Source organism: Acinonyx jubatus, chromosome A2 (assembly GCF_027475565.1).
Source record: "Acinonyx jubatus isolate Ajub_Pintada_27869175 chromosome A2, VMU_Ajub_asm_v1.0, whole genome shotgun sequence".
Classification (NCBI taxonomy): Eukaryota; Metazoa; Chordata; class Mammalia; order Carnivora; family Felidae; genus Acinonyx; species Acinonyx jubatus.
The window spans coordinates 3,231,461-3,257,141 of NC_069383.1; the positions used below are offsets into that span (position 1 = coordinate 3,231,461).

A 25,681-nucleotide genomic window follows, 5' to 3' on the forward strand; every position below is an offset into this window, starting at 1 on the left:
CACCAAAACATTAATAGGAAGTAAAGGTTCCTAGAAGAAATGCTACCAGTTTTCTCGTTACTCTAAAGTACTTTGTCTGCCAACGAATAACATTTGTTCATTCCAAGAGCATTTAGTTAGGGTTTAGCATTGTGCAGACACGGTCCCAGGTGCTGGCAATAGAGAGCCAAACCCTCGTCATAGGGGGGCTCGGTTTGTGGGGAGACAGACAACCCCTCATTTCAGTGAGGGGTAAGGACTGCCCTACTGTAAGGAGGTCATGGGTCTGCCCGGAGGATGGGGGTGGAGGGCGTGGTGAAAAGCACAAGTGCGCTGAGAAGACACTGCCAGCTTCCCAAAAATCTGCAGCCAAAGGTGCCTTCAGATCAAAATACACGGACTCTTCCTGGTGAGAAGTATATGAATTTTTTATTAGTCCATTTGTTTGCCATAAAATATTAACAGGGCACCGTCTCTCTCCCAGGGATTAATGTGCTGTGTCACTTTGTGGTATTCCAAATTCTGGCAAAGGTTCTCACAGTTGTGGGCAATAAAGGGCAAGGGAACAGAAGGCCTGTTTATCTCGCGAAATAAAGAGGCTGCAATTAACTCTGGCATTTTCTCAGCAATGTTCATTCCATGAATAAAGGCGGAGAAGAAAAAAATATTTTGGGAGAAATTTTTAAAAAGTGATGTTTTTAAATAGAAGACATTGTTGAGCAAACGGAAACACCAGATACCAAATGCGGCCTGTGACAAAGGGTCTGGCTCCGTATCTGAGCGGGTCCTCAGAGGAGTCACATGGTTGTGTAAAAATATCTGCAGGCAAATTGCATTTTGCAGAATATGAAAGCGATGTGGCTCCAAGACAGATTACTATTTGATGTAGATTTCCACGATTTCACTTTCAATGGGGGAACCTTTCCCTTCCATCTTAGGGGCCGGTTATAATGTAGGATCATTGTCAGGATAAGGGAGAAGGAGGTGAGAGAGGTGCCAGCTTAGGGACCGTGGAGTCCTTGTTCAATCGTCGATATGCTTTGAACGTGAAGGGATTTATAGAATAGGAGACGTAGAGGCAAGTGATGGAGGTGGTGGGGGTGAAGGTTACGGTGACGGCGGTGATAGTGGTGATGGTGACGGGGGTGAGACGATGGTGGTACAGCAGTATAGTTGTTGAAGGGGCTGGGGCTGAGGTCACTAGTAATGAGGACCTTGTTATTGTGTGATGTTTGCATTGCTCTGATGACCTCTGTCTTCCCCCTAATTCTTAGTCAAGGTTTATATTGGATTCACTATACCAATCTCCCAACAAGTCCCTATTTTATAGAGATGGACCAGAAAGAAGACTCCGTTTCCTAGCCAGTTGGCATGGGCTTATCATGGGTAGTCATGTGTGGAAGAGGCACCTGGTGGCAGAGGAGGCCCTGAGAATGTAAGCCCCGAGGGTTTGCAGAAATCTAGACCACGTGCACAGTTAGAAGCAGAGAGCTGCATGTACACACAGAAATATGCTAGGTCTTTACATACTGCTGAGTGAAAAAGAGGGGAAACGGTCTACACACACATAAGTTTATTATGTATCTGTATCTATGTACATCACAATGTCACTTGTGTAAACAGCAACACACGTTTTACTAACATTAATGGAGAGAAGGGGGACTCAAATATGTTTAAACAGGTGCCTATGTAGTAATGTTTCTGACACTGGCCATAGTAGCATCTTCATAGACAGTTCTCTGGAGGCAAGGGAAACAAAAGCAAAAATAAACTACCGGGACTACATCCAAATGAAAACCTTCTGCACAGCAAAGGAACCGACCAAGAAAACTCAATGACAGCCTATGGAATGGGAGAAGATATTTGCAAATGACATAGACAATAAAGGGTTAGTATCCAAAATATATAAAGAACTGATATTCCTCAACAACCAAGAAACAAATGATCCCACTAAAAAATGGGCAGAAGACAGGAGCAGACACTTCTCCAAAGAAGACACCCAGATGGCCAGCAGACACATGAAAAGATGCTCAACGTCACTGACCATCAGGGGAATACAAATCAAAACCACACTGAGATACCACCTCACACCTGTCAGAGCGGCTAAAATGAACAACACAAGCAACAACAGGTGTTGGTGAGCATGTGGTGAAAAAGAAACCCTCATGCACCGTTGGTGGGATTGCAAACTGGTGCAGTCACTCTGGAAAACACTATGGAGCTTCCTCAAAAAGTTAAAAATAGAACTACCCTAGGATCCAGTAATTGCACAAGTGGGCATTTGCCCAAAGAATATAAAAACACTAATTCAAAGGGGTACATACACCTCTATGTTTACTGCAGCGTTGTTTGCAATAGCCAAAGGATGGAAAGAGCCCAAAGGTCCACTGACTGACGAGTGGATAAAGAAGATGTGGTATAGATATACAGTGGACTGTCATCCAGCCAAAAAAAGCATGAAATCTTGCCATTTGCAATGATATGGGTGAGCTACAGTATCAATGCTGAGTGAAATAAGTCAGAGAAAGGCAAATACCACAGGAGTTCACACTCACAGGTGGAATTTAAGAAGCAAAACAAATGAGCAAAGGGGAAAAGAGAGACAGAGAAAGAGACAAACCAAGAAACAGCCTCTTAACTATAGAGAACAAACTGGTGGTCACCAGAGGGGAGGTGGGCAGGGTTATGAGTGAAATAGGTCATGGGCATTAAGAGGACACTTCTATTGGGGCGCCTGGGTGGCTCAGTCAGTTAAGCGTCCGCCTCTTGGTTTTGGCTCAGGTCATGATCTCTTGGTTCATGAGGCTGAGCCCCGCATCCAGCCCTGCACTGGCAGAGCAGAACCTGCTTGGGATTCTCTCTGTCCCCCTCTCTCTCTGCCCCTCCCCCATTCGTGCTTTCTCTCTCTCGCTCTCTCAAAATAAATAAACTTAAGAAAAAAAAGAGTAACTGATACTGATGAACACCGCGTAATGTACAGAAGTGCTGAATCACCATACTGCACGCCCGAAACTAATAAAACACTCTATGTTAACTATAGTGGAATTAAGTTAAAAACAATAAAGAAAAAAAACAATTTAAAGGAAAAATGCATTGAACAAAGTAGTCGATTTCAGCAAACAAAAAGCCAGAAACTGACCAAGAAACATAGGTGTCTATGTGGCGAGGAGAGCACGGAGTAGGGACTCCCTGAAAAGAACAATGAAATAAAAAGAGTGAGGCCTCGCACAGACCAGCGGTGGGATTCCATGAGCTAAGCCCATCTAAGTCCTTGGAACTGGAGGTCAAAGATGAATGAACGAATGAGCTCAAGTAGAAGAAAACGCAAGGAAAGCAAGACGCCTTTGAGCCTTTTGCGAGCCCGCGTCCCCGCCCAGGTGCGTCAGGGACCCACTGGGCTCCTTCTCACGGTGCAATTGTGTGACAGCCCGCGGCCATCTGGCAATCAGGAAGAGCGCACAGGCCGCCGGCTGTGCCCCGGCCGAATGGATATTCGGAGGAGAATAAAACCACGTATCGGCACAGTGCAACAAGGCTTCGAAAAGGTCCTGCGGGTCTCTGCTGCGTCTTAGCTCAACACCCAGCCCCGCAGCCCTGGGAAGGCGCCAGGAAACCAGTATGACACAGCCGCGTTTGCTGGATCAGAGCAGCTGGGTTTCAGCGGGGGGGGATGGTAAAAACCATGGGGCGGGCGGTGCGTAATGATTTCCATCTAGGTCTCCACCCACAGGACACAGCTCAGCTTGTCAAGGTGCCGCTGCCCTTTTCTTAGCCCTACCTCCGCGGGGTCATGGTCCCTAATTACCTTTCACGTGAACGTCTTAAAAGACGGCCTCAAATTTGGCCCAGGGAGTCCTGCGCCCGAGGGCCGCGTTGTGGGCTGCTGTCCCTCCCACCTTGCGTGTCGTGGCTCCCACCACACTTCATTTCGGCCGTGGACCACGAGCTGTCCCGCTTTCTGGACTGTGGGTGACACGATGGGAGAGGCCATCCGGGTGCCTAACACAGCATGCGGCACAAAACCAGGGTCAGTAAGTGTTGGCCAACTGGAAAGATCCGGAAGCCCAGACTCAATCTTCCCTGTATCTGAGAACTGTTGGAGGGGAGGTCAGGCTGGTTAGCAGGCAAACAACAGGAGGAATCTGGAAATGGGTGGTGTAAACGACAGACAGCTGACAGATGAAGTGTCTTGTTTCTTCCTCCTGGTGGCTCCTTGACCAGCCTGCTGAAAGTGACCAGTGGACCTTCCAGAATGTTCCATACCTCTCTGGAGGCTGTTCAGGGAGGTGAGGCTGTCCAGCCCGCCTGGCTTGAGGCCCAGCACCCCCTTCTACACCCTGTGTGGATTCAGACACCTTCCTTAAACTCTGCATTTCTCAGTCTTTACATCTGGGGAACGGGGGCACTAGGAGCTACTTCAGACGTGTACAGCTTACAAAAGCCTTTAGGGCCGTCCTGGACCCAGCCACTGTCCTGTACATGCTGTAAGCCCACATCCTTGTTCCCGGGGAGACAGGCAGAAGGAAAAGCAAGAGTGAAAACCCACCAGCGAATCCAGAAGCCCGGTTTGGAAGGAGCAAAGAATATAAATAGCCCTGAGGTCACAGCTTTACAGTTCAAACCACAACACATGACTGATGATGCTTCAGGGCTCCCCACTCTATGCTGGGACCCCTGTGCTCCCTTACTTCTCTTGAAGACTGGATCCTGGAATATCCCAAATCTTGCCCACACCTCCGACCCCTCCACCTGCCGACCCTCCTCCCTGGAGAGGATTTCTCCATCCTTTGGCAAAACTCTTAAAAGAATCAATGTCAGGGCGCCTGGGTGGCTCAGTCGATTGAGCAACCAAATCTTGATTTCGGCTCAGGTCATGATCTCATGGTTCGTGGGTTCAAGGCCCACACTGGGTTCTGCACTGACAGCTCAGAGCCTGCTTGGGATTCTCTCTCTCTGCCTCTCTCTCTGCCCCTCCTTCCGCTTGCACTCTCTCTCTCAAAATAAATAAACTTAAAAAAAAAAGAAGAATGCCTACTCTGTGGCACTTAATTTTTGTAATAGGATACATTTCTTTGTTGTCTCTCCCCACCTAGGTCCTTGGAGGATGTGGGTCTCCTTCCTTCCTCCCTAAAACCCTCCACATGGTAGGTTTCTTACTTTTACCTTTCCTAGACTAGTTGAAGAAAGCCAGAACATGTTGCCTCAAGATATGCCTTTTTGACATACACATTATTTTGAGCTGAAGGCAATGAAGAAGAGCAAGCCCAGAAAAAAGGCAGGAGACACGTTCTCCTTGGGCTGGAGACAGACTCTTAGCGCAGCGGAAGACTGCAGAACCAGAGGAATCTGCAAATAGACCTTCCTCTGGGAGTTGCCTCCCATGATCTGCTGTCCTTGAACACCTAAAACTGCTCCCCTTCGTCCGGCTAATTCCCTGCAAATTTACTGTTCCTGGTTGAAGATGCCACAGGGGTGGCAGTTCTGAATTGCTGCTTTGAGTCACTTTTCGGTGAGCTTTTTGAAGACGGGCTCCATGCGCATTAATGAGCTGGTTTCCTTTTGTTAATCCTTCTTTTTGTTAAGGAGTCCTGGCTGAAGTTCTGCCTCCCCAACAGCATCCTATAGTGGAAATGGCATGATGTCACCAATGCCTACACATTTCTAAAGGTTTGGTTCTTAGAAAGGTTCCAGAAAACCAAAGAACTCTCAGTCGTTGAGGATCCTATCAATGTAGGATTTTACTGGCTACCTGTTCAGCTCGCTGGCCCATTCAACAAAGGTTTCCTGAGCTTGTCCTGTGTTGCAGGCATTGCTCTGGAGGGGAGGGCGGGCGTTGCACAAAATAGACCCAAGTCCCTGCTCGCGGACCTTCCTTCCAGCTGTTGGGCAGGGAAAGGACTTGGTGAACACAGCACACAGAATATCCTGCTGGGATGACCCTAGGAAGGAAAGTAAGGCCGGGGGAGGAGGGAGTGGGGCTGTGACTCAGGCTCGGCTGTTAGGGAAGTGCTCAGGAAGGAACACTTTTTTTTTTTTCTGTTAAACAGAACTTATTAATAAATATAAACTAGTATTAACATAATACTCAAAAAGAGGAGATGTGACTTAAATATCAATGTCAAAATACCTGGTTAATCTTTTTTTTTTTCAATATATGAAACTTATTGTCAAATTGGTTTCCATACAACACCCAGTGCTCATCCCAAAAGGTGCCCTCCTCAATACCCATCACCCACCCTCCCCTCCCTCCCACCCCCCATCAACCCTCAGTTTGTTCTCAGTTTTTAAGTCTCTTATGCTTTGGCTCTCTCCCACTCTAACCTCTTTTTTTTGTTTTTTTTTTCCTTCCCCTCCCCGATGGGTTTCTGTTAAGTTTCTCAAGATCCACATAAGAGTGAAACCACATGGTATCTGTCTTTCTCTGTATGGCTTATTTCACTTAGCATCACACTCTCCAGTTCCATCCACGTTGCTACAAAAGGCCATATTTCATTCTTTCTCATTGCCACATAGTATTCCATTATATATATAAACCACATGTTCTTTATCTATTCGTCAGTTGATGGACACTTAGGCTCTTTCCATAATTTGGCTATTGTTGAGAGTGCTGCTATAAACATTGAGGTACAAGTGCCCCTATGCATCAGCACTCCTGTGTCCCTTGGGTAAATTCCTAGCAGTGCTATTGCTGGGTCATAGGGTAGGTCTATTTTTAATTTTCTGAGGAACCTCCACACTGCTAGGAAGGAACACTTTGATTGCGACTGACAGTGCATGGGTGCTCCCCTCAGCCATGCGGGGGAACTTTCCAGGCAGACGGAGCACAGGTGCAAGCGCCCCAAGAAGGGGGCGAGCCCAGCATATCTGAGGAGGGGTGCCGAGAGGCGGGATAAAGCTGTGCAGTGCCTCTAGTGTGGGCAGGTAGGGTTGGGTCCTCGGAAGAAGAAAGACGACAGGTGGCTTTCTTGACGTAGAAGCTGTTTTCGGCCCCTGGCCGTCTGGTGAGCTGTACCTGCCTGTCGCTACTCGCCCAGAGCATGTTTCTAGCAGAAGGGCCTGGAATATGTCAACGTTGCGGAAGAACAGACCTCAGCAGCTAATGATTTTAAGGGAAGAAAAGAATGTAAGCACAGCCAGCCACCAGCAGGCCAGCAGAGGGAACAGGCGGTCTGACATAGCTCACGGCTTTCTGGGCTGGGCAGGAGGGGCGGGGAGGGCCTGGAAGCCTGTGGTCCCGGAGAGCCTCAGCTGGGGTCACCAGGAGATGGGAGGGAGGGGACACCCTCTGACGCCGTGCCCTCCAGGGGAAGATCCCCCAGGAAAGTCAGAGGCCTGAGCACATGGGGACCCAAGGAGGCCAGACTGCGGGCAGTAGGATTTTGGAAGGAGATCAGGGCATCCGTTCTGTGTCCAGTTGGTGACGTCATTTAGAGATTCTCAGAAAATGCATTTGAAACCTGGAAAGAGGGAACAGGATCTAGCACTATTCTTCCAGCATAACCCCGGGCTCGGCCTCTGAGGCAACTGGGGACTCTGCCCGGGCAGACTTCCCTCTTGGGTTTTTGCAGGTGGACCAGCTATCCCCCAAGGTCACAGTTCAGGGCCCTGCTAGACCCGTTACCCAGCAAACCTGCCCCCACACTTCTCTGTTACACCGATCACACAAACCTAGCTTTGCCGATGCCAGCAAGACTGGTCCTAACACTTCACTGGCTCCCTTCTTAGCTAAGGAGTTAAATCAAATCTTCGACACACATTCATTTGCTTTGCCCAGAGAACTGCAACCTGACCAGTTCATGCAGAACTGGGGTTGTGGGGACAGGTCAGGCTGAGTTCTGAAGGGGAAGGTTGCCAGCAAGTCCACAGGAAGTACTGACCACGCCACAAGACGGGGTGACCGTATAGCCAGCCCTGTGCCACCTGCGCTGTTTCATTTGGTTTTTACAACCACTTCTATCAGTAATGTTTATCTCCATTCTACAGATGGGGAAACTGAGGCAGCGTGTCTGCGTACCTTCCCCAGGGTCCCAGGACTCGGATTTGAACGCAGGAGTTGGCTCGAGATCCTTCACTCTGAACCAGTGGTCCTCCATGTGGGGACATTTGGCAAAGACAGGGGACTGTCGCAACTGAGGGTGGGGTGCTACTGGCGTCTGATGGGTGGGGCTGGGGCCCCGCTAAACACCCCGCAGTGCCCCCCACAGCAAAGAGTCACCAGGCCCCACGTGTCGTAGTGCTGAGGTTGGGAGAGACACGGTCACCCCGCACAGTAGCTCGGCCCCTCCTCCACACCCCACGTGCTTGGTGGCCCTTCGCACGCCTGCAGTTATCCACTCACTTGTGATGATTTGTTCAGTCTACACCGCGGGCCCTACATCATCCGCTCCACGTCTCGTTCCTCACGATGCTTGCGGCGCTCACGCTAACAGCTGGTGAACTAAATGCCCGATAAATATTCGCTCACAATTTATTCTACGATTTCTGATATACCTGTGCTCTCTTTGGAAAAAATCTCAAGGCCATGTGACAGAGAGAGAGAATGAGACAGCGTGACGTTTGCATATTACAGATTTCTGCTGCACGTGAGGCACGGGATTGCATTTAGCCTAGGAAATCAGAGCAGAGAACCTGAAGCCAGTGTGTGAATTTCAAGCCCCGACTGAGGCTAATTTTTCATTGTCCTTGAAGGTAATCAGGCCTGTGGAAACAGCATCACCAAATTGACCAAATGAGATTTTCAATTAACTCAAACAGATGGCTTAAATTTTCCAGGTGACTTTCCATATTAATTCAGTGAGTTTGCTGGACCAGGCCCCGGGAGGCTTGGCAGGGATGGGGGCTGAAAGGAAAACAATGAAATATTGGATCTTCAGCAGAGGAGGCAGAGCGATGACCGGAACTTTTCTTCTACCCCAGCAGAAGCACATGAGCCAGATCAGTTCAACACCCCCTACCCGCCCCGACCAGCATATACCAAGGGCTCTGGGACTCCAGGCACCGGTGGCTCGGGGGCCAGCTTCATTAGCCTCTGGGGACATTGCGACCCTCTGATATGACTGAGGAGACCAATCCTGGGCAGGGAGAGAGGCCGCGAGGAGCCATTTACAGAGCCCAGAATTCTGTGCTTGGTCTGTGTACCTGAGGACCTCACAGCATTTTATTATCCACGGAGAAGAAAGCATTAAAAGAATCTCGGTGGAATTTTCCACAGGCTCACGCTTCTGAGGGTCTTACTAAGGAAGTCACCGCAGGAGAGGACCACACCATCCACAGAATACCAGCAGTACCCAATGCCAGAGCGCCCAGCCCTGGGCAGGGCCTGTGGAGGAGTCGGAGCGGATGGGGCCACAGCTCCTGTCCTTCCAGAAGCTGCCAGAAGCGACTAATAATGTGGAGTTCTGTAACTGGATAGTAAAGGCCTGGGCTAGAGGTTATGGAAAATTTGCGGTGGGTGTCCTCTGAGTCTCAGAATGAATCGTTCTTGGCTTCTCTGGGCCCATATCTAGACTTACGGAGATCTATCGGCACTATGGGTCTGGTGTCTGTATGGTGGGCTCCCCTTTTTTTCAGTCTCCCATCAATATCCCCCATAGAGAAGCTTACTGCTGATATGGGGGGTTCTGGAAGTCTATTCAGTCCCCAGGCTGTTCAAACTTTGGTGATACTCAGACCACTTCACTGAGATAGACCCTACTCAGCAGTTTTGATTAAAAGAAAAAAAAAAATCTACCCAAACCAGACGGTAATGATAACAGGCCAGTTACCTTTGCCAATATGCTCTAACACCTACACAGGTTATCTTACCAACCAGGAGAAGTGGGTTACTAGAGCAGGATTTACCACCAGCTCCTCGAGCTGCCAAAGTACGCCATTGTTCTAAAGTTATCTCTTAAATGGGGCACCATTTACAGAAAGTCTGATCATGTGGATTTTCTTGGTTAAGGCTATATCCATTCATCCAATGGATGTTCTCCAGCGTCTGCCTGTGTGAGACAACGTGTCCCTGCTGGAGTCTTGCGGCTGACCTGACATGCCCCTTCCCGAGGAGCCCAGCCTCCCAGGGAGAGCAGTCTGCTCCTGACTAAGGAAAGAAATACTGGTACTGGTTGGACTCGTATTCCTTTCCAGAAAAGTGAATCATGAAGCAGTAAGCAAAGCTTTGGACAATGTACCTTTTTCTTGGATGTTTAAGAGAGCAGTAAAATAAATCTGGAGAGACCACGTAAATGAACGTTCATCTTATTTTTTTAGCATAGTAGAAACAAGGAAGCAAACCTCATCCGTGGATCATCGGGTGGCATCATCTCCAGATCGTGGGTGGGTCCATTTAAGCCAATGACGTGCAGGGAAATGCTGGGGTTTTCACATCCAGCCTGGGAAGCAAAGAAGACCAGGTGTGAGTAAACCTTCCTGCGGGGACAGTGCCTCAGTTGCTGCATGAAGGACCAAAGGTAACTGGGGTGCCATTCCTTCCCCAGGAACCCTACCCTCTTCTTGTTCCTCCAAGTGCCTCCCGATTATCAACCTGGGAGGGGCAAGGGATGGGACAAGGAGCAGGACAGAAATTTCTGGAGGCCATGCCAGGAGGCAGCGCGCCCAAGGGCAAAGACACGGGTGGGGAAGGCTGATGAATGTTGGCCGAGGCCCAGCGGTGGGGAAAGGGAAGTCCCTGGAAAAGGTGCAGAAAAGGTGCTGGGTGGGTTCTGCTCTGCGTCACTGCTGCTCTGTGCTCCCTCTTCGGGCAGAACAGCACTGCCGGGATGGGACAGGGGAACACGTGGCATTATTTGTCAGCGACACGCCGGGTCTGACGGATACCCTTGCTTCTCTGCTCCCTGCATGAAGACATGTCAGGTTCACCACAATAGGGCGGGAGTCTGGCCGGGTCACCAACTCATGCCTCTGATTTGGGAGACAGTACAACGGGGCAAGGGGTGCCTGAGTTCTGTTGGCTAGAATATGCCGCCTTTCCATCAGAATACAAACCATCCGCTTCTGTAATTCCAATTTCACCCACCCCAGAGCTCAGTGTGAACTCCAGATGGATCTCAGGTCACCACTCCTAAGTTGGGGAAACGCCCATAACAGGGTTCACAGGGGAAGCCACTGGATCCCTGGCTGTTAGAGGAGTCAGGCAGCCACTGGCCCCACTGTGTGCGTGGGGGGTGGGGCGTTCAAGGGTCAAATGAGCCCGCATTTAGTTAACCGTTTGCGACTAAAACCCTGGCCCCTTCCACAAGATGTAGAGTGCAGTCCAATGAAGCCCAGCTGAAAAGGGAGACTTCTGTCAACAGGCAGGTCCGTGTGGCAGGCTGACATCAAGTGCTGTCAGAGTGGGACGGTGGTGGGGACAATGCTGTGCCTTCACAGAGCTCGTGCTCCTCCACTCAGGGACCTCCTTGGATACTGGCCACGCCAATCAAAGACCCACAGAAAAGGCTCAGTATTGGGGCACCTGGGTGCCTCAGGGGGTCAAGCGTCCGACTGTGGCTCAGGTCATGATCTCACGGCTCGTGGTTTGGGGCCCCGCGTCAGGCTCTGTGCCGACGGCTCGGAGCCTGGAGCCTGCTTTGGATTCTGTGTCTCCTTCTCTCTCTGCCCCTCCCCCCTCTTCCTTCTCTCTCTCAAAAAACAAAAAAAATTAAGAGAACTGTTTTCCAGGTGCTGTGGACGGAATGTCTGTGTCCCCTACCCCCCAAATTGAGAATTCCTTCCTAGGTCAAAGACCCAAGCCCCCGTGTGACAGTATGCGGGGGTGAGGCCTTGGGAAGGCCATCGGGGTCAGGTGAGGTCAGGAGGGTGGGGCCCCGTAAAGGGACTGGTGCCCTCATGTGGAGAGAAAGAGGCACCGGAGCTCCCTCGCTGTGGGAGGACACAGGGAGAAGGCAGGGGTGGAGCAAGAAACACAGTGTTCACCGGACCCGACCTTTCTGGCACCCCGATCTCGGACTCTCAGGCTCCAGTCAGGGCTGTGAGAAACGAATATATGGCACCTGCACCAACTATACACCAGGGGCTTCCTCTCTGTGGCCCGGGACGCCGGGCACCTCACTGGCCTCACTTGCACACTATCGCCCCTCTTGCTGCCCCCTGCAGGCTGGCGTGTCCCGTTCTTCCGATACACAAGGCGCGTGGCATTAGCCCTCCGATCTGGGAGATGGTCTGATGGCCTGGGAGCCACAGCTCAGCGCTCACGGGCGCGGGCTCCAGGGGTCTTTCCGAGGCAGCCGCAGGCGGGAAGCGAGTGCTCCGTCACCAGGCAGGTGCAGGCAGTGAACGGCTCACATCCAACGGCCGTGGCCTCCGCGGGCCCTGGAGCGCTCCAGCGAAGCCGGGGGGCGGGGGCGGGGGGGGGGGCGGCAGAAAATGTGGCACCAGTCCTTGCTTCGTGCCAGGATGCTGTGATTTGCTAACAAAGCAAGGTCCAGACATCTGTACCCCTCCCCCTCCACCGCACCCTTGCTGTCCTGCCAGTCTCTGTGCCAACAACTTGGTCTGGGAAGCAATTAGAGACTACAGGCCAGGATATGACCAAACACAAAAGAGCCCTGCACAGACCCAGGGGACCAGGGGCAGACAGAGGTCCCTCGGACCTCCCAGGAGCCAAACTCTAAAACAGGGACGTGGCGAGAGAGGGCCCCAGGAGCAGGCAGTGTGACTTTGTTGCCATGGACTCACAAGGGGAGGTAAGGTACTTATTTTGGGTCCCATGAAACTCACACAAATGATTAACGGCAGTTCAACTATTTAAGATAGAGTAAACCTGCCAACAAATTCAACTCAGCGGAGATGGGAATTTAATGCAGTGTAATGGGAAATAATTAATCTTGCCTCTGTTCTACTGCATTGCTCAGAACACGTCTGATTCTACAGCTCCACGTCTGGAGTCGCCTGGGTCGGGGGGACTGAGGAACGAGGCGAAGAATTCGCGCTACTGTTTCCTGTCGCCTACCTTGGGGTAGTAGTAGGGCTTCACTGTGGGGTAGATGGAGCCAGTGTAGGTTGGCAGCTCCATGACGGGCACGCGGGAGTCGTTGATGGTGGCGTAGGCGAGCCTCGTGCCGTCCGGAGACCACCAGTGGGCGATGTGGGTCTTCAAAATCTCCTCTAAGGGAACACAAAGCGGAGAGATGTGGACACACAATGGACACACACATGGAGTGCACGCCAATGGTGCGTGGACACATCTGTGAGCTGGCCAGCAAATCATGAACCCCGCCTTGGGGACACAGACCTTCTACAATCTTTGAGTGGTCTTCACCGTGCCCTGGATATGCCTTCCTTCCACGGGGCTCAAGAAAAGCCTGGTGCTGACCACCAAGCCCCAGAATGAACCCCAATAAATCAAGGTCCAACTGAACAGAAGTTCATTGTCTGGAGAGCTTCTCTCTCTCTCTCTCTCTCTCTCTCTCGTTTGCACAAATTTGAACACGATGAGCCCAACGAGTGCTTTCTGAATTGAATTATTGCGCCACTGTGAGTTATTATTTTAAGATGCTTTACAAAAGCGAAGCTACAGGAAATCAATCCACGCAGAAGCAGGGCACATCCAGGCAGAACCGAGTGAGAAAGAAAGCTGTCTTGTAGGTTACATCCCGGAAAATCTCAGATCAGCTTGCGGGAGATGCCTGGGGATTCATGCCCACACACATACTCCCTCATGAACAGCTGTGCGAAAGAACAGGTTCAAAGGTCAGCACATTCCTCAGCCTTAAAGGAACGACGGATTTCACTTCCTGTGGCAGAAAAACAAAATGGCCCCATCTCCAACGGGGCTGAAATGCAAATGATAATTCTCATAGGCTTCCCCCAGAAATGCCCATTATTGTGTGTTAGTGCAGCCAAGTGTCTTGGTTAATCAGAGTTGTTACCTGTGGATGATTTTTGTGGGATCTGTGATCTATTCCGGAAAGGACAATTCTATTCTGCTTAAAACTCGCCCAGTGTACCAAGTCAGGGTGCTGGGGACCAGAGACCCCATCTGGGTGCTACACAGCTTTTAGGTCAAAGGATTGTTTCTTGTACACAATCCATATGCATCATAAAGAAATTCCCTCCAGATTTGTTTTTAAAGTAATCATCAATAGGGGCACCTGCATGGCTCACTTGGTTAAGTCTCCAACGCTTGATTTTGGCTCAGGTCATGATCTCATGGTTCATGAGTTCCAGCCCTGTGTTGGGCTTTGCACTGACAGTGTGGAGACTGCTTGGGATCCTCTCTCCCTCTCTCTGCCCCTCCCCTGCTCACACACTCACTCACTTTCTCTCTCAAGAATAAATAAAAACAAAATAGAGTAACGATTGAAAAATTCTCCAATCACGTAATACAAGTCCCACTGAGCTGGCTATCATCAGGTGTGTGCCATAAACCAGCCCCACGTGCCCGTATGGCAGAAAGCCGATGAGGAAGCTGAAATCATGCTGAAAATGGGTGCACATAACCCAAGGGACAGCATACGCTGGAACAGAGCCAAGGACAACTGGCCACAGAAGGAGAGGATCACGGGGGAAGGAACACGGAGGAGACAAGGGAGCTGGGCTAGCCTAGGTGGCGGACAGGTTGGGGGGGGGAAGCACCGCGGGGATCGGATGGCCACAGGGTGGACACAAAGGCTTAGGGCCACGTCCTGGGGGCCACGTCCTGGAGGCGCTCACGGCCAAGGCCAGGCCTGCGAGTGGGGCAGGCTGCAAACCCTTAGTCCCGGTGTGGGGGTGCCCGAAGGCAGCTGTCCGTCCACCCCCGGGTCACTGGCCTGGTCTCTCAGGGGAGGAGCCCCCAAGTCTGTGGCACCTGCAGCAGCAAGTGTCATTCTCCTTGGAAGCAACTCCTCCTTGCCTTCTGGGTGCTGCCCTCCAGCGGCCAGAAGCTCATGGAGACTCCCCTCAATTCAACACGGGCTTGCTACTTGGCTGGTCACCAGACGGTAGAGTCTCACGAAACACCCAACACTCCTGCCCCCAGTGCACCCAGGTCTGAATGTGGGGCTCCGTGGACAACAGATAAAGAGCCACGGGGTCCTTGGTTCTAGCCCCTGGACAAGGTCCCTCTGTTCACTGAGGGCATGGCCATCACCCCTAACAGCACCGCCCCCCTCCCTCCCGCATCCTGCCACCTGGGGGCGTCCCACGAGTGGGCTCAGAAGCTTTTCCAGAGCCCACGGAGGCCCAAAGGTCTCCTGAGGTTTAAAAAAAAAAAAAAAAGGAAGAAGACCGCCTCTCCAGAGCCTGAAATTTTCCAGCGTCTTCAGCAGCCAGCAAAGTGACTTTCAGGTGAGTGTGGAACGAGGTGATTCCGAAGTGGCTGTACCCAGAACCGCCTGACTCCTCGGGTTGGCTCTGTGGAGGGTGAGTAATAGACTCCAGCAGATGGCCTGCTGGAAAAAAGTAGGCACCATTTGCAATGCAATTTGTGGGTGATTCTGCTCAATCGCTTCTGTGCTGCAGGGCTGGGACGGGCGGAGCCAATCAAGGCGAGTGGAATCACAGCCAGTGAACGGAATTCAAGGGGCAGGGGGAGGGAAGCAGACCCTCCTCCTCCCCCTCCCGCCCCCAAAGTCAGTGGCGAGGGGCCTGACAGCGGTTTCCACAGCACGTGAATTCATGGCCAACTCAGGCTAATCCCAACGGGAAGACGGCTGGCTGACAAAGCCTTCGTAAGTGGAGAAGCCTGACAGAAACAAGCCACCACAACCCCTGTGAAGACGAATCATCTGCTTCTGCTCTTTGGACCCAGAGCAATCCCCTAGAACGAGAGGGAGGACCTTGTGCCAAGTGGCCCCGCCATGTGTCCGGTGGGCCTGCGTGCGTGGGTGGGGGGTGGCCGGGGGAGCGAGAGACAACTAGCTTCCCACGTCCAGCCGTCTTTGTGTGCAAGCTGCTTCCAGACTCTCCCTCAGGAGAGAGAATGAATGGGGTTGAAGGCCGAGCCTGACTTCGGGCAGAGAGTAATCAGTTTCCATCAATTCCGTCGGCAAATGCCAGCGCGTTTCTGCTAAGCTCAAAGCACCGGGAAACGGGGATGCAAAAAAAGGGTCACTTCAGACTCTCGCTTGTGCCGGGTGGAAAGGGAAGTCAGAGACCATATAGTTCCGGGATGACAAATTCTGGCGAATGTTATTCTCTTCAGTTCTCTTCCACGGCGAGATGACGGCAAATGGGAAGGAACCCTGCCCTGCGCGGGGTTGGGGGGTGGGGGGAAGGCATACAAAACCAGGGGAACGGTAGCTTACTTTCTCCAGATGCCCTTTAACACAGGGCTCCTCCGCTCTTTTATTTCTCTCTGTGTTAGTTGCTCAATAAAGAGATCATTAAGTATAAGAAACTAAGGGGAGAAGGACCAGGCAGATAAAGCCGTGGCACTTTTTGTGTTAATTATGAACATCCTTATCCTGCAAACGCTTTCTTCAGGATCTCCAGCTTAATGAGGCAGTTGGCTTAAATGCCATGAAGTCAATGTAGCTTAGGAACAGAGTTATGCAGAGGGAAAAAAACAAAAACAAAAACAAGCCCCTATTTCGTCAACTAAATTAACTGCACGAGCCCTCGCCTTGGAACAAGACAAGAAGCCTGCCTTTCTGAGCAAGTAACTACAGGTAACTGGGGAAACCGGATGCTTAGCTTGCCTTCACCTTGCCCGTCCTGCCCAGGGACCACTGCAGAGTCATACGAGAAGAACACATTGGGGGCCATCAACTAGTCATAAGTGGCAGAAAGCTCCATCCATGTGCTTAGTTCATGGTGGGATCTGAATCAATGCTCCTCATTTCTTCTCACCATATCTTCAAGAAGTCGACTCGACTATCTGAATGTTATTTGCTCGTGACAAGCACTGTTGAGGGCTTATCTGGAGGGCAAACTCTCTCTGGGCTCAAGGTGATAAGGGCCGATCCAGCAAAGAGGAGGAATCCTCATGCGCCCCCGAGCATGTGGCAGATGCAGAAGAGGAGGGACACCCACACCCTTCCGTGGTGGCAGACTGGCGTCACTGGGGGTGGTTCTCCAGAGAGCACGTGGGAATGGGTGTGCCCTTCAGTACTCCACGCAGGACAATCTGCAGGGCACAGGCATCTTCTCCCCCAAATCTCAAGCGGTGGCTTTGGTGTCTACTCTGGTTAAGAATGACCAACGTGAGGGGCACCTGGGTGGCTCAGTTGGTTAAGCGTCCAACTCTTGGTTTTGGCTCAGGTTTTGTCTCTCACGGTTTGTGACTTCGAGCCCTGTGTCGGGTTCTGCACCGATGATAAGAAGCTTGCGTGGGATTCTCTCCCTCTCTCTCTGCTCCTTCCCTGTGCACATGCTCTCTCTCTCTCTCAAAATAAACAAATAAACATTAAAAAGAGAAAGGATGACCAATTTGAGAAATATGCTATATCGGATCCAATAAGCATTGCATTTTGGAACTGTAGGCATCGACTTCAACAGTATACGCGACGTATGTTTCCTAATTGTTCATGGGGAGTTACCCTCCTGAACAGAAGAATCACAGGTTCCTCTTAAAGGTGTCCGGTGGGCTCACTTGTGTCCCCCTCACATATGATACAAAGTGATATGCTGTGTCCTAATCCCTGGTGCCCAGGAGTGTGACCTTATTTGGAAGCAAGGTCATTGCAGATGGAATTAAGGTGAGGTCATTCTGGAGCAGGGTGGGCCCCCACCCAACAGGACTGGTCTCCTTATGAGGAGAGGAAAGGAGACACAGAGACAGATGGGGACGATGTTGTGGGAAGGCAAAGGCAGAGGATGGAGGGATGTGTCCAGAAGACACGGGACACCAAGGGGTTGCCAGCCACCAGGAGCTGGGAGGCATAAGAAAGGTACTAACCAGGGTCTCGGAGGGAGAACAGCCCTGTGACCCCTCGACCTCACACTTCCAGCCTATGGAACCTGAACAGTACATTTCTGTTGTTGAAAGCCATCCAGGTTGTGGCGGCCTCAGGCGACTTGTGCAGGGTTATGTCTACACCGTGTAGACCGGATATGTCTACACCGGTTGCAGGGAGCCAGCTCCACACCAGTAGGAAATACACTCCTGAGTCAGGGGCCCAGAGGCTGCCAAATTCTTCCCTGAAACCCAGGGGGCGGGATTTCTAAGTCAGACCTGCCCAGCATGGTGGCACATATGGCTGGCCTCCGCCCTCGCAGCAGGTGGGCTGGACCCAGCGCCCCTGCACCCCCAGCGCACACACGCCTGCACACAGATGTGACACTGAGTGTGCTGGGCCGAGCCCTGCGCCCCCCTGCCGCTGATGCTTCCAGCCTCTAATGGGCTGACGGGGTTGGCTTGTCTCTGCCTCTGCCCAACACGCTGGGTACTTGTGACTGGGCCCTTCCCGAACCCCGGCCGGCCGGAAGAACACACTCTCGCGTTTAACTAACCCCCACAACGTGCTTGGTATGCCGCAGGCACTGTTGCAAGTACTGTGCACACAGCAACTCTCTCCGTCCTGCTCGAGCCTCACGTGTAGGTAAATGGCTCCTCGGACTCTGTCACCTGCAGCGCGAAGCCGCGGCCTGGCCCACTCTCCGGACACGGCACGTTTGCCACCAGGCTCTCCCTGCACGATATCAGGGACAGTTACTCAGCAACAGTGGCCGTCACCGCCGGGACCCCCATTTATGAAACACGACCGCGAGCCAGGCTCGGTGCTCACAGCTGCGTGTTTCTGCTCGTTCACTTCTCAGGCAGCTCCCCTCGGGGCCCTGGATCCCTCCCTTGGTCCAGGTGACCGAGGCCCCTGCTCCCAAGCCGGCAGAGAAACCCAACGGCCCCTCCCGTGCCTAGTACTCAACTCAGGGAGTGTGTAACAGAGACCTTTCAACGACAGCATTCAGTGTGGTCCCTGTCATCTCTGCTCCCCGGATGCCCGTAACCACCCCACAGCAACCCCGTCCCGGGCTGAGGACTTGGAGGTTGAGAGAAGTGAACGTTGTTGAACAAAGGCTGAGTGTTCAGCTCCCACCAAAGCTCCCGCTGTGTGTGCTGGAGAGGAAATACACAAGCGTAGATTACAGTGGACAAACGGCCAGCAGTCCCAGGGTTAGCGATCGGTGCCAGAACGGGAGACCTGCAGGGGCTAGAAACACAGGAGGTCTCTTCGTCGTTGGAGCAAAGTGGGGAAGGCTCTTGTGGGGAGCACTGCTAACTGCTCCCCAACATCCACGGTCCGCTCTTCCTTCAGGACAAGAACCAACGACGGATAGCCAGGTTCAGGGCCTTCCAGAATAAAGACACCCCCGGGCTCTCTGAGGTTAGTGCTGGCCCCAGAGCGGATTCCTGCCTGCGGGCTCTCAGAGAAGCTCTGAGTAGTGTCCAGGTCCTCCCTTCCGGAAAGGGCGTGAGCGCCAACGCCTCCCCGCCCCTCCCCACTCCGTCCTGTGGGCAGGTGCGGACTGCGCAGGTGACAAACAGCCTAGTGTGGATCCTGCAGGTCTGTGGGAGGTTAGAGAGTTCGCGAGGGCCTCATCGCGAGGCCGAGCTCCTGCAGCAAATCCCGAGTCAGAGCCATGGAGGCCGGAGTGCGCCGGTCGGCGTCTGCAGAGGCCCCATGCCCAGGAAAGGACACCCCCACATCTGCATGCTGCCGGCTCTTCAACGAGGGAGAGACACTTCCAGCCCAGAGCTGAGGCCTGATCTGCAGTCCCCGCGGGGAGGCCGCCGAGCCAGAGGTCAACATCAGACAAGGACCTGGAAGGGTGTGGGGTGGAGGGCTGTGTGGGACTGAAGCGTGCAAGGTGCCTCCCTGACCACTGCATCCGGGGGCTCCCCAGGCAGACAGGCCAACCTGGGACCCAGGACTGGTTAAAAACAGATCCAGGGTAGACGAGGGATGTGTAGACATGCAGGGCAGGGGTTGGAGGGCCTCCTGCAGAAGGGGCTCCTGAAGACAGAGCTGTCTCCTTTTCCTGGGGGGGCGAGGTGAGGGAGGCCAGGGTCCACACTCATCGGAGCCCGCGGACGGAATGCTTGAATCTGCACCTGCCCCCACAGCCGGCTCTCTGACCTGTGGACAGCGCGGGGTGCGGGGGGCATGGGGCGCTCTGCTGGTCTCCGCCTTCCCCGCCACAGCAGGGCCATCTGCGAACGGCCAGAGCTGACAGCTGAGGTGCTGGGCTGGCAAAGGCTAAGAGTTCTCCCTCTTTCGCTCCCAGACCCACCATCTGCCGTGTCTGCACTTTGGCTATTTCCCTTTTTGAAGCTTCGGCTGCCCGCTGGGGCAGGCTGGCCACACCGAGGAGGTCCGGCTGCCCGGCTGCTCCGTCAGGACCTCAGTGTTCAGGGGGCAGGCGTGTTGGCTTAGAGACAGGAGGTAAAGTTACAGACCGCCTCCAAAAGCAGAAAACACGATGTTCCTGAATTTATACTCGCTGCAGAGATGGCTGGACCGTCGCTTAGAGCAATGGGCTCACAGGAGCCCTTCTGTGTCTGTGGGTCCTTAACCCTCAGGTCCCCTGAGCTCAGCCCGTCACTATTTGGCTGTTTTCCTGAGGCTCTAGTGAGAGTAATTCCGCGGGCCTCAATCCACGTGTGGTGCACGAATCTAACTACCTGGGTGGACTGATTTGGGGAAGGTCTTAGGGGGTCACACCTGACTGAAGGAGACAACGTCAGAAGTATCTTCCCAAACTGAACTCATAAAACCCTTCTGACATTATTTTGGGTTACTGACGTTCTTTTATTCCTGGGAAGTCATTCATACTTTAGTATGAGCTTGACACCTTGCTGAGTATGGCAGACTGTATTTTCCAGAATCGGCCCAGGTGGTATTTCTGGTCCCACATGCTTTTCCAGGACTCTGCGCTCCCCCATCAAGAGGCGAGGTCTGTGTGTCTCTCCCTCGAACCTGAGCAGGCCTGTGCAGCAGCCTCAACCACCAGAATGTGATAAAAATGATGCTGTGTAACTAACTACTAAGGCAGCGTGGCTTCTCCCTGGCCCTCTCTTGCTTGAGAAGCTCCCCATTAACACCACCGCCGGCCCTGTTGTAGGGAAGCCGAGGCCGAGTGGAGACCCACGTGCCGTGTTCTGGTCTCAGCTGGCAGCCAGCATCAACCATGGGACACACGAGGGGACCAGCCTCCCGGTTGCCCCAGCTGGTGAGAGTAGACAGAAGGGGTACACCTGCCAAGCTCTGCCCAATTTATACAAGTCACTGTTTCAGGCGGTTTATTTGGATCAATGAGATCAACCTTAGTTAAGAGAAGTTTTGGACAGAACGAGGGCCAGGAAGAGGAAACCCGGGCCAGCGCGGTCGCCTCCTGTTCCTACGTGACCCTCTTCCTTTGCATTGCCTCCCACTCTTTGCCCCTCGTTTTGACCATGGGAACTTGAGGGAGCTTCCAGAACTTAGGCCTAAAGCCCTCCATTTACTTGAACCACACCCAGGCAGGTGACCGTCTCCCAGAGGATCTCACTTCTCATTCATTTGTTCATGGATTCATGTGTGCAGCCGTCCACCCACTCATTCACTCAGTGGGGTGAACAAACAGCCTAATGAGGCCGACAGAACACAGATTTGGGTAGACACGAGGTCTCACAGTGAATCAGAGGACACAGACGATGTCGGCTCACCTGTACTCCAGAACACTCTAGAACAAGGCTGTCGGTGTGCACTCTTGTTTATTCCTGAGGCAGGGGTTTCTAGCTTGGGTCTAAGAGGTGGGTCTTGCAAGGCTCTGGGAAGGGGAAGGCAGCAGAGATATCTGGTCTCTGGTCTCCATTTTGGTCCTGTGGCCTGGCCCTGGGGTCCGCCCCTGGCCTCCTGTGGCCTCCTGTGGACACCCGGCCCCTCCCCCCGTGCTGGTTCAGACGGACAAGCCGCTGCTGGAAAGAAGTCTCCACGCTCTTGAGCTGTTGGAGAAAGGCTCGCCAGTTCTCTCTCCTCGTCCCCTCCCTTACCAAATTACCGTGCTGATGTGAAGGAGGCATTTAAAGTACAAGAGGGTCCGCATCGGGGAGATAATCAAGTGATAAGGTAAGCACGGAACTGGAGTGTGCTTTCTGCGGAGGAGCACCGTAAGACGTGGGGACCTGGCTGTGGACCAGGGAGCCGGGCGGCCAGAGGCCGGCGGGGCTAACCTGGGCTGGAGGACCTCGAGTCTCAGGGCCACGAAATCGGCATCTGACCCAGCAGCCAAAAAAGCGACTTCTGGAGCAAAATCCATAGAAAAATCGTGTCACCTAGGAAAATGCCTGGTTTCCACCTGCTACTTCCAGAGGCCGTGTGCTACCAGGGGAGAGCTGGACTCTGCCTCTGACCTGCCCTCCAGGCCCTCTTCCTCGACTGTAGAGCGAGAGGACCGGCTTCCCTTTCTAAAGGTGAGTGCCCCTTCTCACAGAAATACAAGGCAGGTGTCATATTTTAATTCAGTCCGAAATGCTCAACATATTTAAAAAAGTAAATCGGTATTTCATTCCTCACAAGGGCATCTGACATACCGGACCGATATTTAACTGTACTGTGACGTACAACATATTTGGTTCTACGTAAAACCAAGTGTGACCGCGGACTTGCTGACAAGGCTTCATAGCCTGTTTCCCACCTGACCGCTTGGGGCCCTGACTGACGTGTCCACTGAGCTTCCTCTGAGCAGATTCTAGAAGGCCTGTACCAGACTGGATGCCATGCTGCTTCCTGAGTCTTGGAAAAGTAACCTCTGGGGCACGTGGATGGCTCAGTCTGTTGAGCGACCGACCTCGGCTCAGGTCATGATCTCACGGTTCGTGAGTTCAAGCCCCTCGTCAGGCTCTGTGCTGACAGCTCGGAGCCCGGAGCTGCTTCGGATTCTGTGTCTCCCTCTCTCTCTGCCCCTCGTCCGCTCACACTCCATCTCTTTCTCTCTCTCCCTCAAAAATAAATAACCATTAGAAAAAAAAGTAACCACCAACTATAAGCAGAGGTTTGTGGAGGCTGCATTGGCTAGAAAACTGTGACTTTAGAGCAGCCTGGAAGTAAGTCTGCCCACGGGGTAGGGCAGCTCCACGGGGTAGAGTACCTCCCTGGGAGGGAGCTCGAGGCAAAGAGTGCAGCATGTTCTAATAGGGACGCGTGTTCAAGTGCTGCTCAGTCACCTGTTCCCAGGCCGCCCCTGATCTGCCCACCGTCTTTCCTCAGAGTGGAGGCTAACTTCGAATGCCATATGGCCTCCAGTGAACTCTGAAGCCCTAAACGAACATCCTGGGGGAATCACGAGCCCTTGTTTAGTGTCAATATTCCTATTTTGCGCGCCCAGCATTTCCCATCCCAGCGACGGTACGGACCACCAACTATCCAGGCGCCATGATGGATGCTCTGGAGGACAGAGAGGACCACTGACTTCTGCCAGAAGGATCTCACGTGGATCTGGAAGGACAAGACTTGAGCAAAAATGCCCTCTCACATCCTCAGTGCAGGTGGCCCCTGCAGGAAGGTGCTCTTATTTCAAAATGACTTCGTACATGTTTAAAAATCATGCAAGACCCTAAGAAATAAGGGGATGGAGGGCTGCAGGCGAGAAGAGGGAACTTGTGTGTGCTGGGCTGGGGGATGTTAGGAAGGCGCTTTTCCAGACACTCTGCGAATCCCTGCAGGGCGGTCACACTCACACCCAAAGGGGAGAGAGGCTGTGTCCCTGGAGGGACGGGAGGTCGACAGGGAAGGACAATGACATGGGGACAGGCTGCATTCCCTTTCGTTCTTCCCTGAGGAGTAGCACCTGTACCAAATCAGGTGTCACAAAGTGACAGGAAAGTACACAAGGACCATCTTTGAAGGCTTCCCGAAAAGGGACCGAGGAGGAGGCTGACGGCCTTCGGGAACAGTGCCCCATCCTGGTTACCAGGGTGTGGTGCTCAGAAGGGCGGATGCTAGAATTGGGCGTGGGAGATCCAAATTCTGGCCCAGCCACTCACCAGCTGTGTGACCTTAGGTAAGAGATGCCTCAGTTTCTCCATCTGTAAATGGGGATGAAAACAGTCTCTACCTCGTTGGGCTGTTGTTACCCGAGTTCTATTAGTTGTTATACATAAATACACTGGTGCCTGTGCCCTGTGACTGCCATACAATGTCTGTCATCATGGAGACAGACAGTAGGGCCTACTGAGGGAGCAGAAGAAACCCAAATGGAAAATGAACCTAGGAGCAGTTGGATGAAGTGGTCAAGAGGGAGCTGACCTCGCGCCTGGAGAGCCTGGGCATGTGGTAACGGAACCACCTGGAGAGCAGGGGAATCTCAGTATTGATCCCCCCTCGCTGGTCCTGGTGATTGGAGGGTAAGAGAGCAACGGCCACACTTCCCTACGGGGTCCCAGCGGGTTACTGCGGCCTCGTGGGGACAATCTGCAGGGGATATGACTGAAAATCAGGGCCAAGAAGGGTCGTTGGGATTTCCACTGCACGCTTCGTAAAGCATCTGCAAAAAGGGTATTTCCTCTGTGACAAAACAACCCGAACAAACACCACCACCCCTCCACCCAGGTCCTCATGATTTTCTAATAAAAACAACACAGTGAGGAACAGCGCTGGGAAGGCAGGGCTGAGTCGAGACAGAAAGACAACGTTCTGCCGTCCCTGTTGCAGAAAGCACGTGACTGTGACCCCTCCTCTAACTGCACGCCCCGGCGACACCGTTACTCTCCCCTTCTTCCTGCCAAACCTCACGGGCAGAGTGAGGGTGCCTGACGCATCAAGGGCTCATTTAATCCTCAAGACAAGCACCTCAGCTTCGTGCCGTTGCTGCCTTCGTTTTCACCCTTGAGGAAATCCAAGGGGAAAAGTTTAAATAATTTGCTCCAATCCCTGAGCTGGTAAGTGAAAGAGTGGATCCGTGGAAAACACTAAACGCAACCACTTTTGTCCAAAGTGTCTTCCCGGCTCCAACCCACCCCCCGACCTCCGCCACTGTGGCTTCAGACCCCGTGCAGTCCCCCCAAAACGGGATGGAGACGGCACGGCTGGGGCCTCGTGTGCCCTCGCCAGACACTGTTTTAAATTCAGCTCCTGAAATGTGTTCCATTTAATAACGGAGAATGTTCTACCATAATACTCTAACTGACTTTGATACTAATTTAATAATCTATACAGTGATTGGTTTAGTGTCTTAGGTAAAATATATTACCAACCCTATCATGACTTTTAATTTCCTTGGACAGTTACAGTTTCCTTCCTGGTGTTTCGCCAAAGCTGATCATCCTGTTAATATTCACAAGAAAGTTAAAAGTGATTGAGATTCTGAAATTGGAATTTTAATTGGATAGTGACTTTGCTACCAACTGAGATTTACCACAGTTTGTATTTATGAAGGTTTTTTTTTTCCCCAAGGGCTGACTTTATTTTGTCCTCTCCTGAAAGTTAGAATTTTTCACCACACAACAAAATTATAGCCTTGAAATTAGATGTAACATTTCTTTTATGCACTGGCTTTTGCTCTAAAATTGTGTGATGAGAATAATATTTCCTCTTACAATACACCGCAGAAAAGCTCATTATAATACACGTTTTCAAAGAAAATCCTAACAGAGCATGGTCTCCTTAATCAGTCTGAGATAGTCTGCATAATTATTTCTTAATATCAGTGAAAACATATTTTTAAAATAATGGATATCAGAAACAATGTGTTTGAGACAGAAAATTAGGTCTTAAGTTTCTGCTTTTTGAAAAGCAGAAGGTTAATTAACTGTAGATTATAAACAGCACTCAGAACAGCTTCTGTACCCAACAACATCAAA

At 52.1% G+C, this 25,681-nt stretch overlaps 1 protein-coding gene across 6 annotated transcripts in view; it reads right to left on the bottom strand.

Annotated features, from left to right (window-relative positions):
• Positions 1-25,681, bottom strand: part of DPP6 (dipeptidyl peptidase like 6) — a 944,937-nt gene that overhangs the window by 85,304 nt on the left and 833,952 nt on the right. For all 6 annotated transcript variants that reach the window (XM_027051282.2, XM_027051281.2, XM_027051278.2 and 3 more), the window contains 2 exons: positions 12,932-13,086; positions 10,255-10,352 (listed from right to left, as the gene is read on the bottom strand). In XM_027051282.2, the coding sequence (XP_026907083.1) occupies positions 10,255-10,352; positions 12,932-13,086 (253 nt within the window). The remainder of the gene's footprint in view (positions 1-10,254; positions 10,353-12,931; positions 13,087-25,681) is intronic.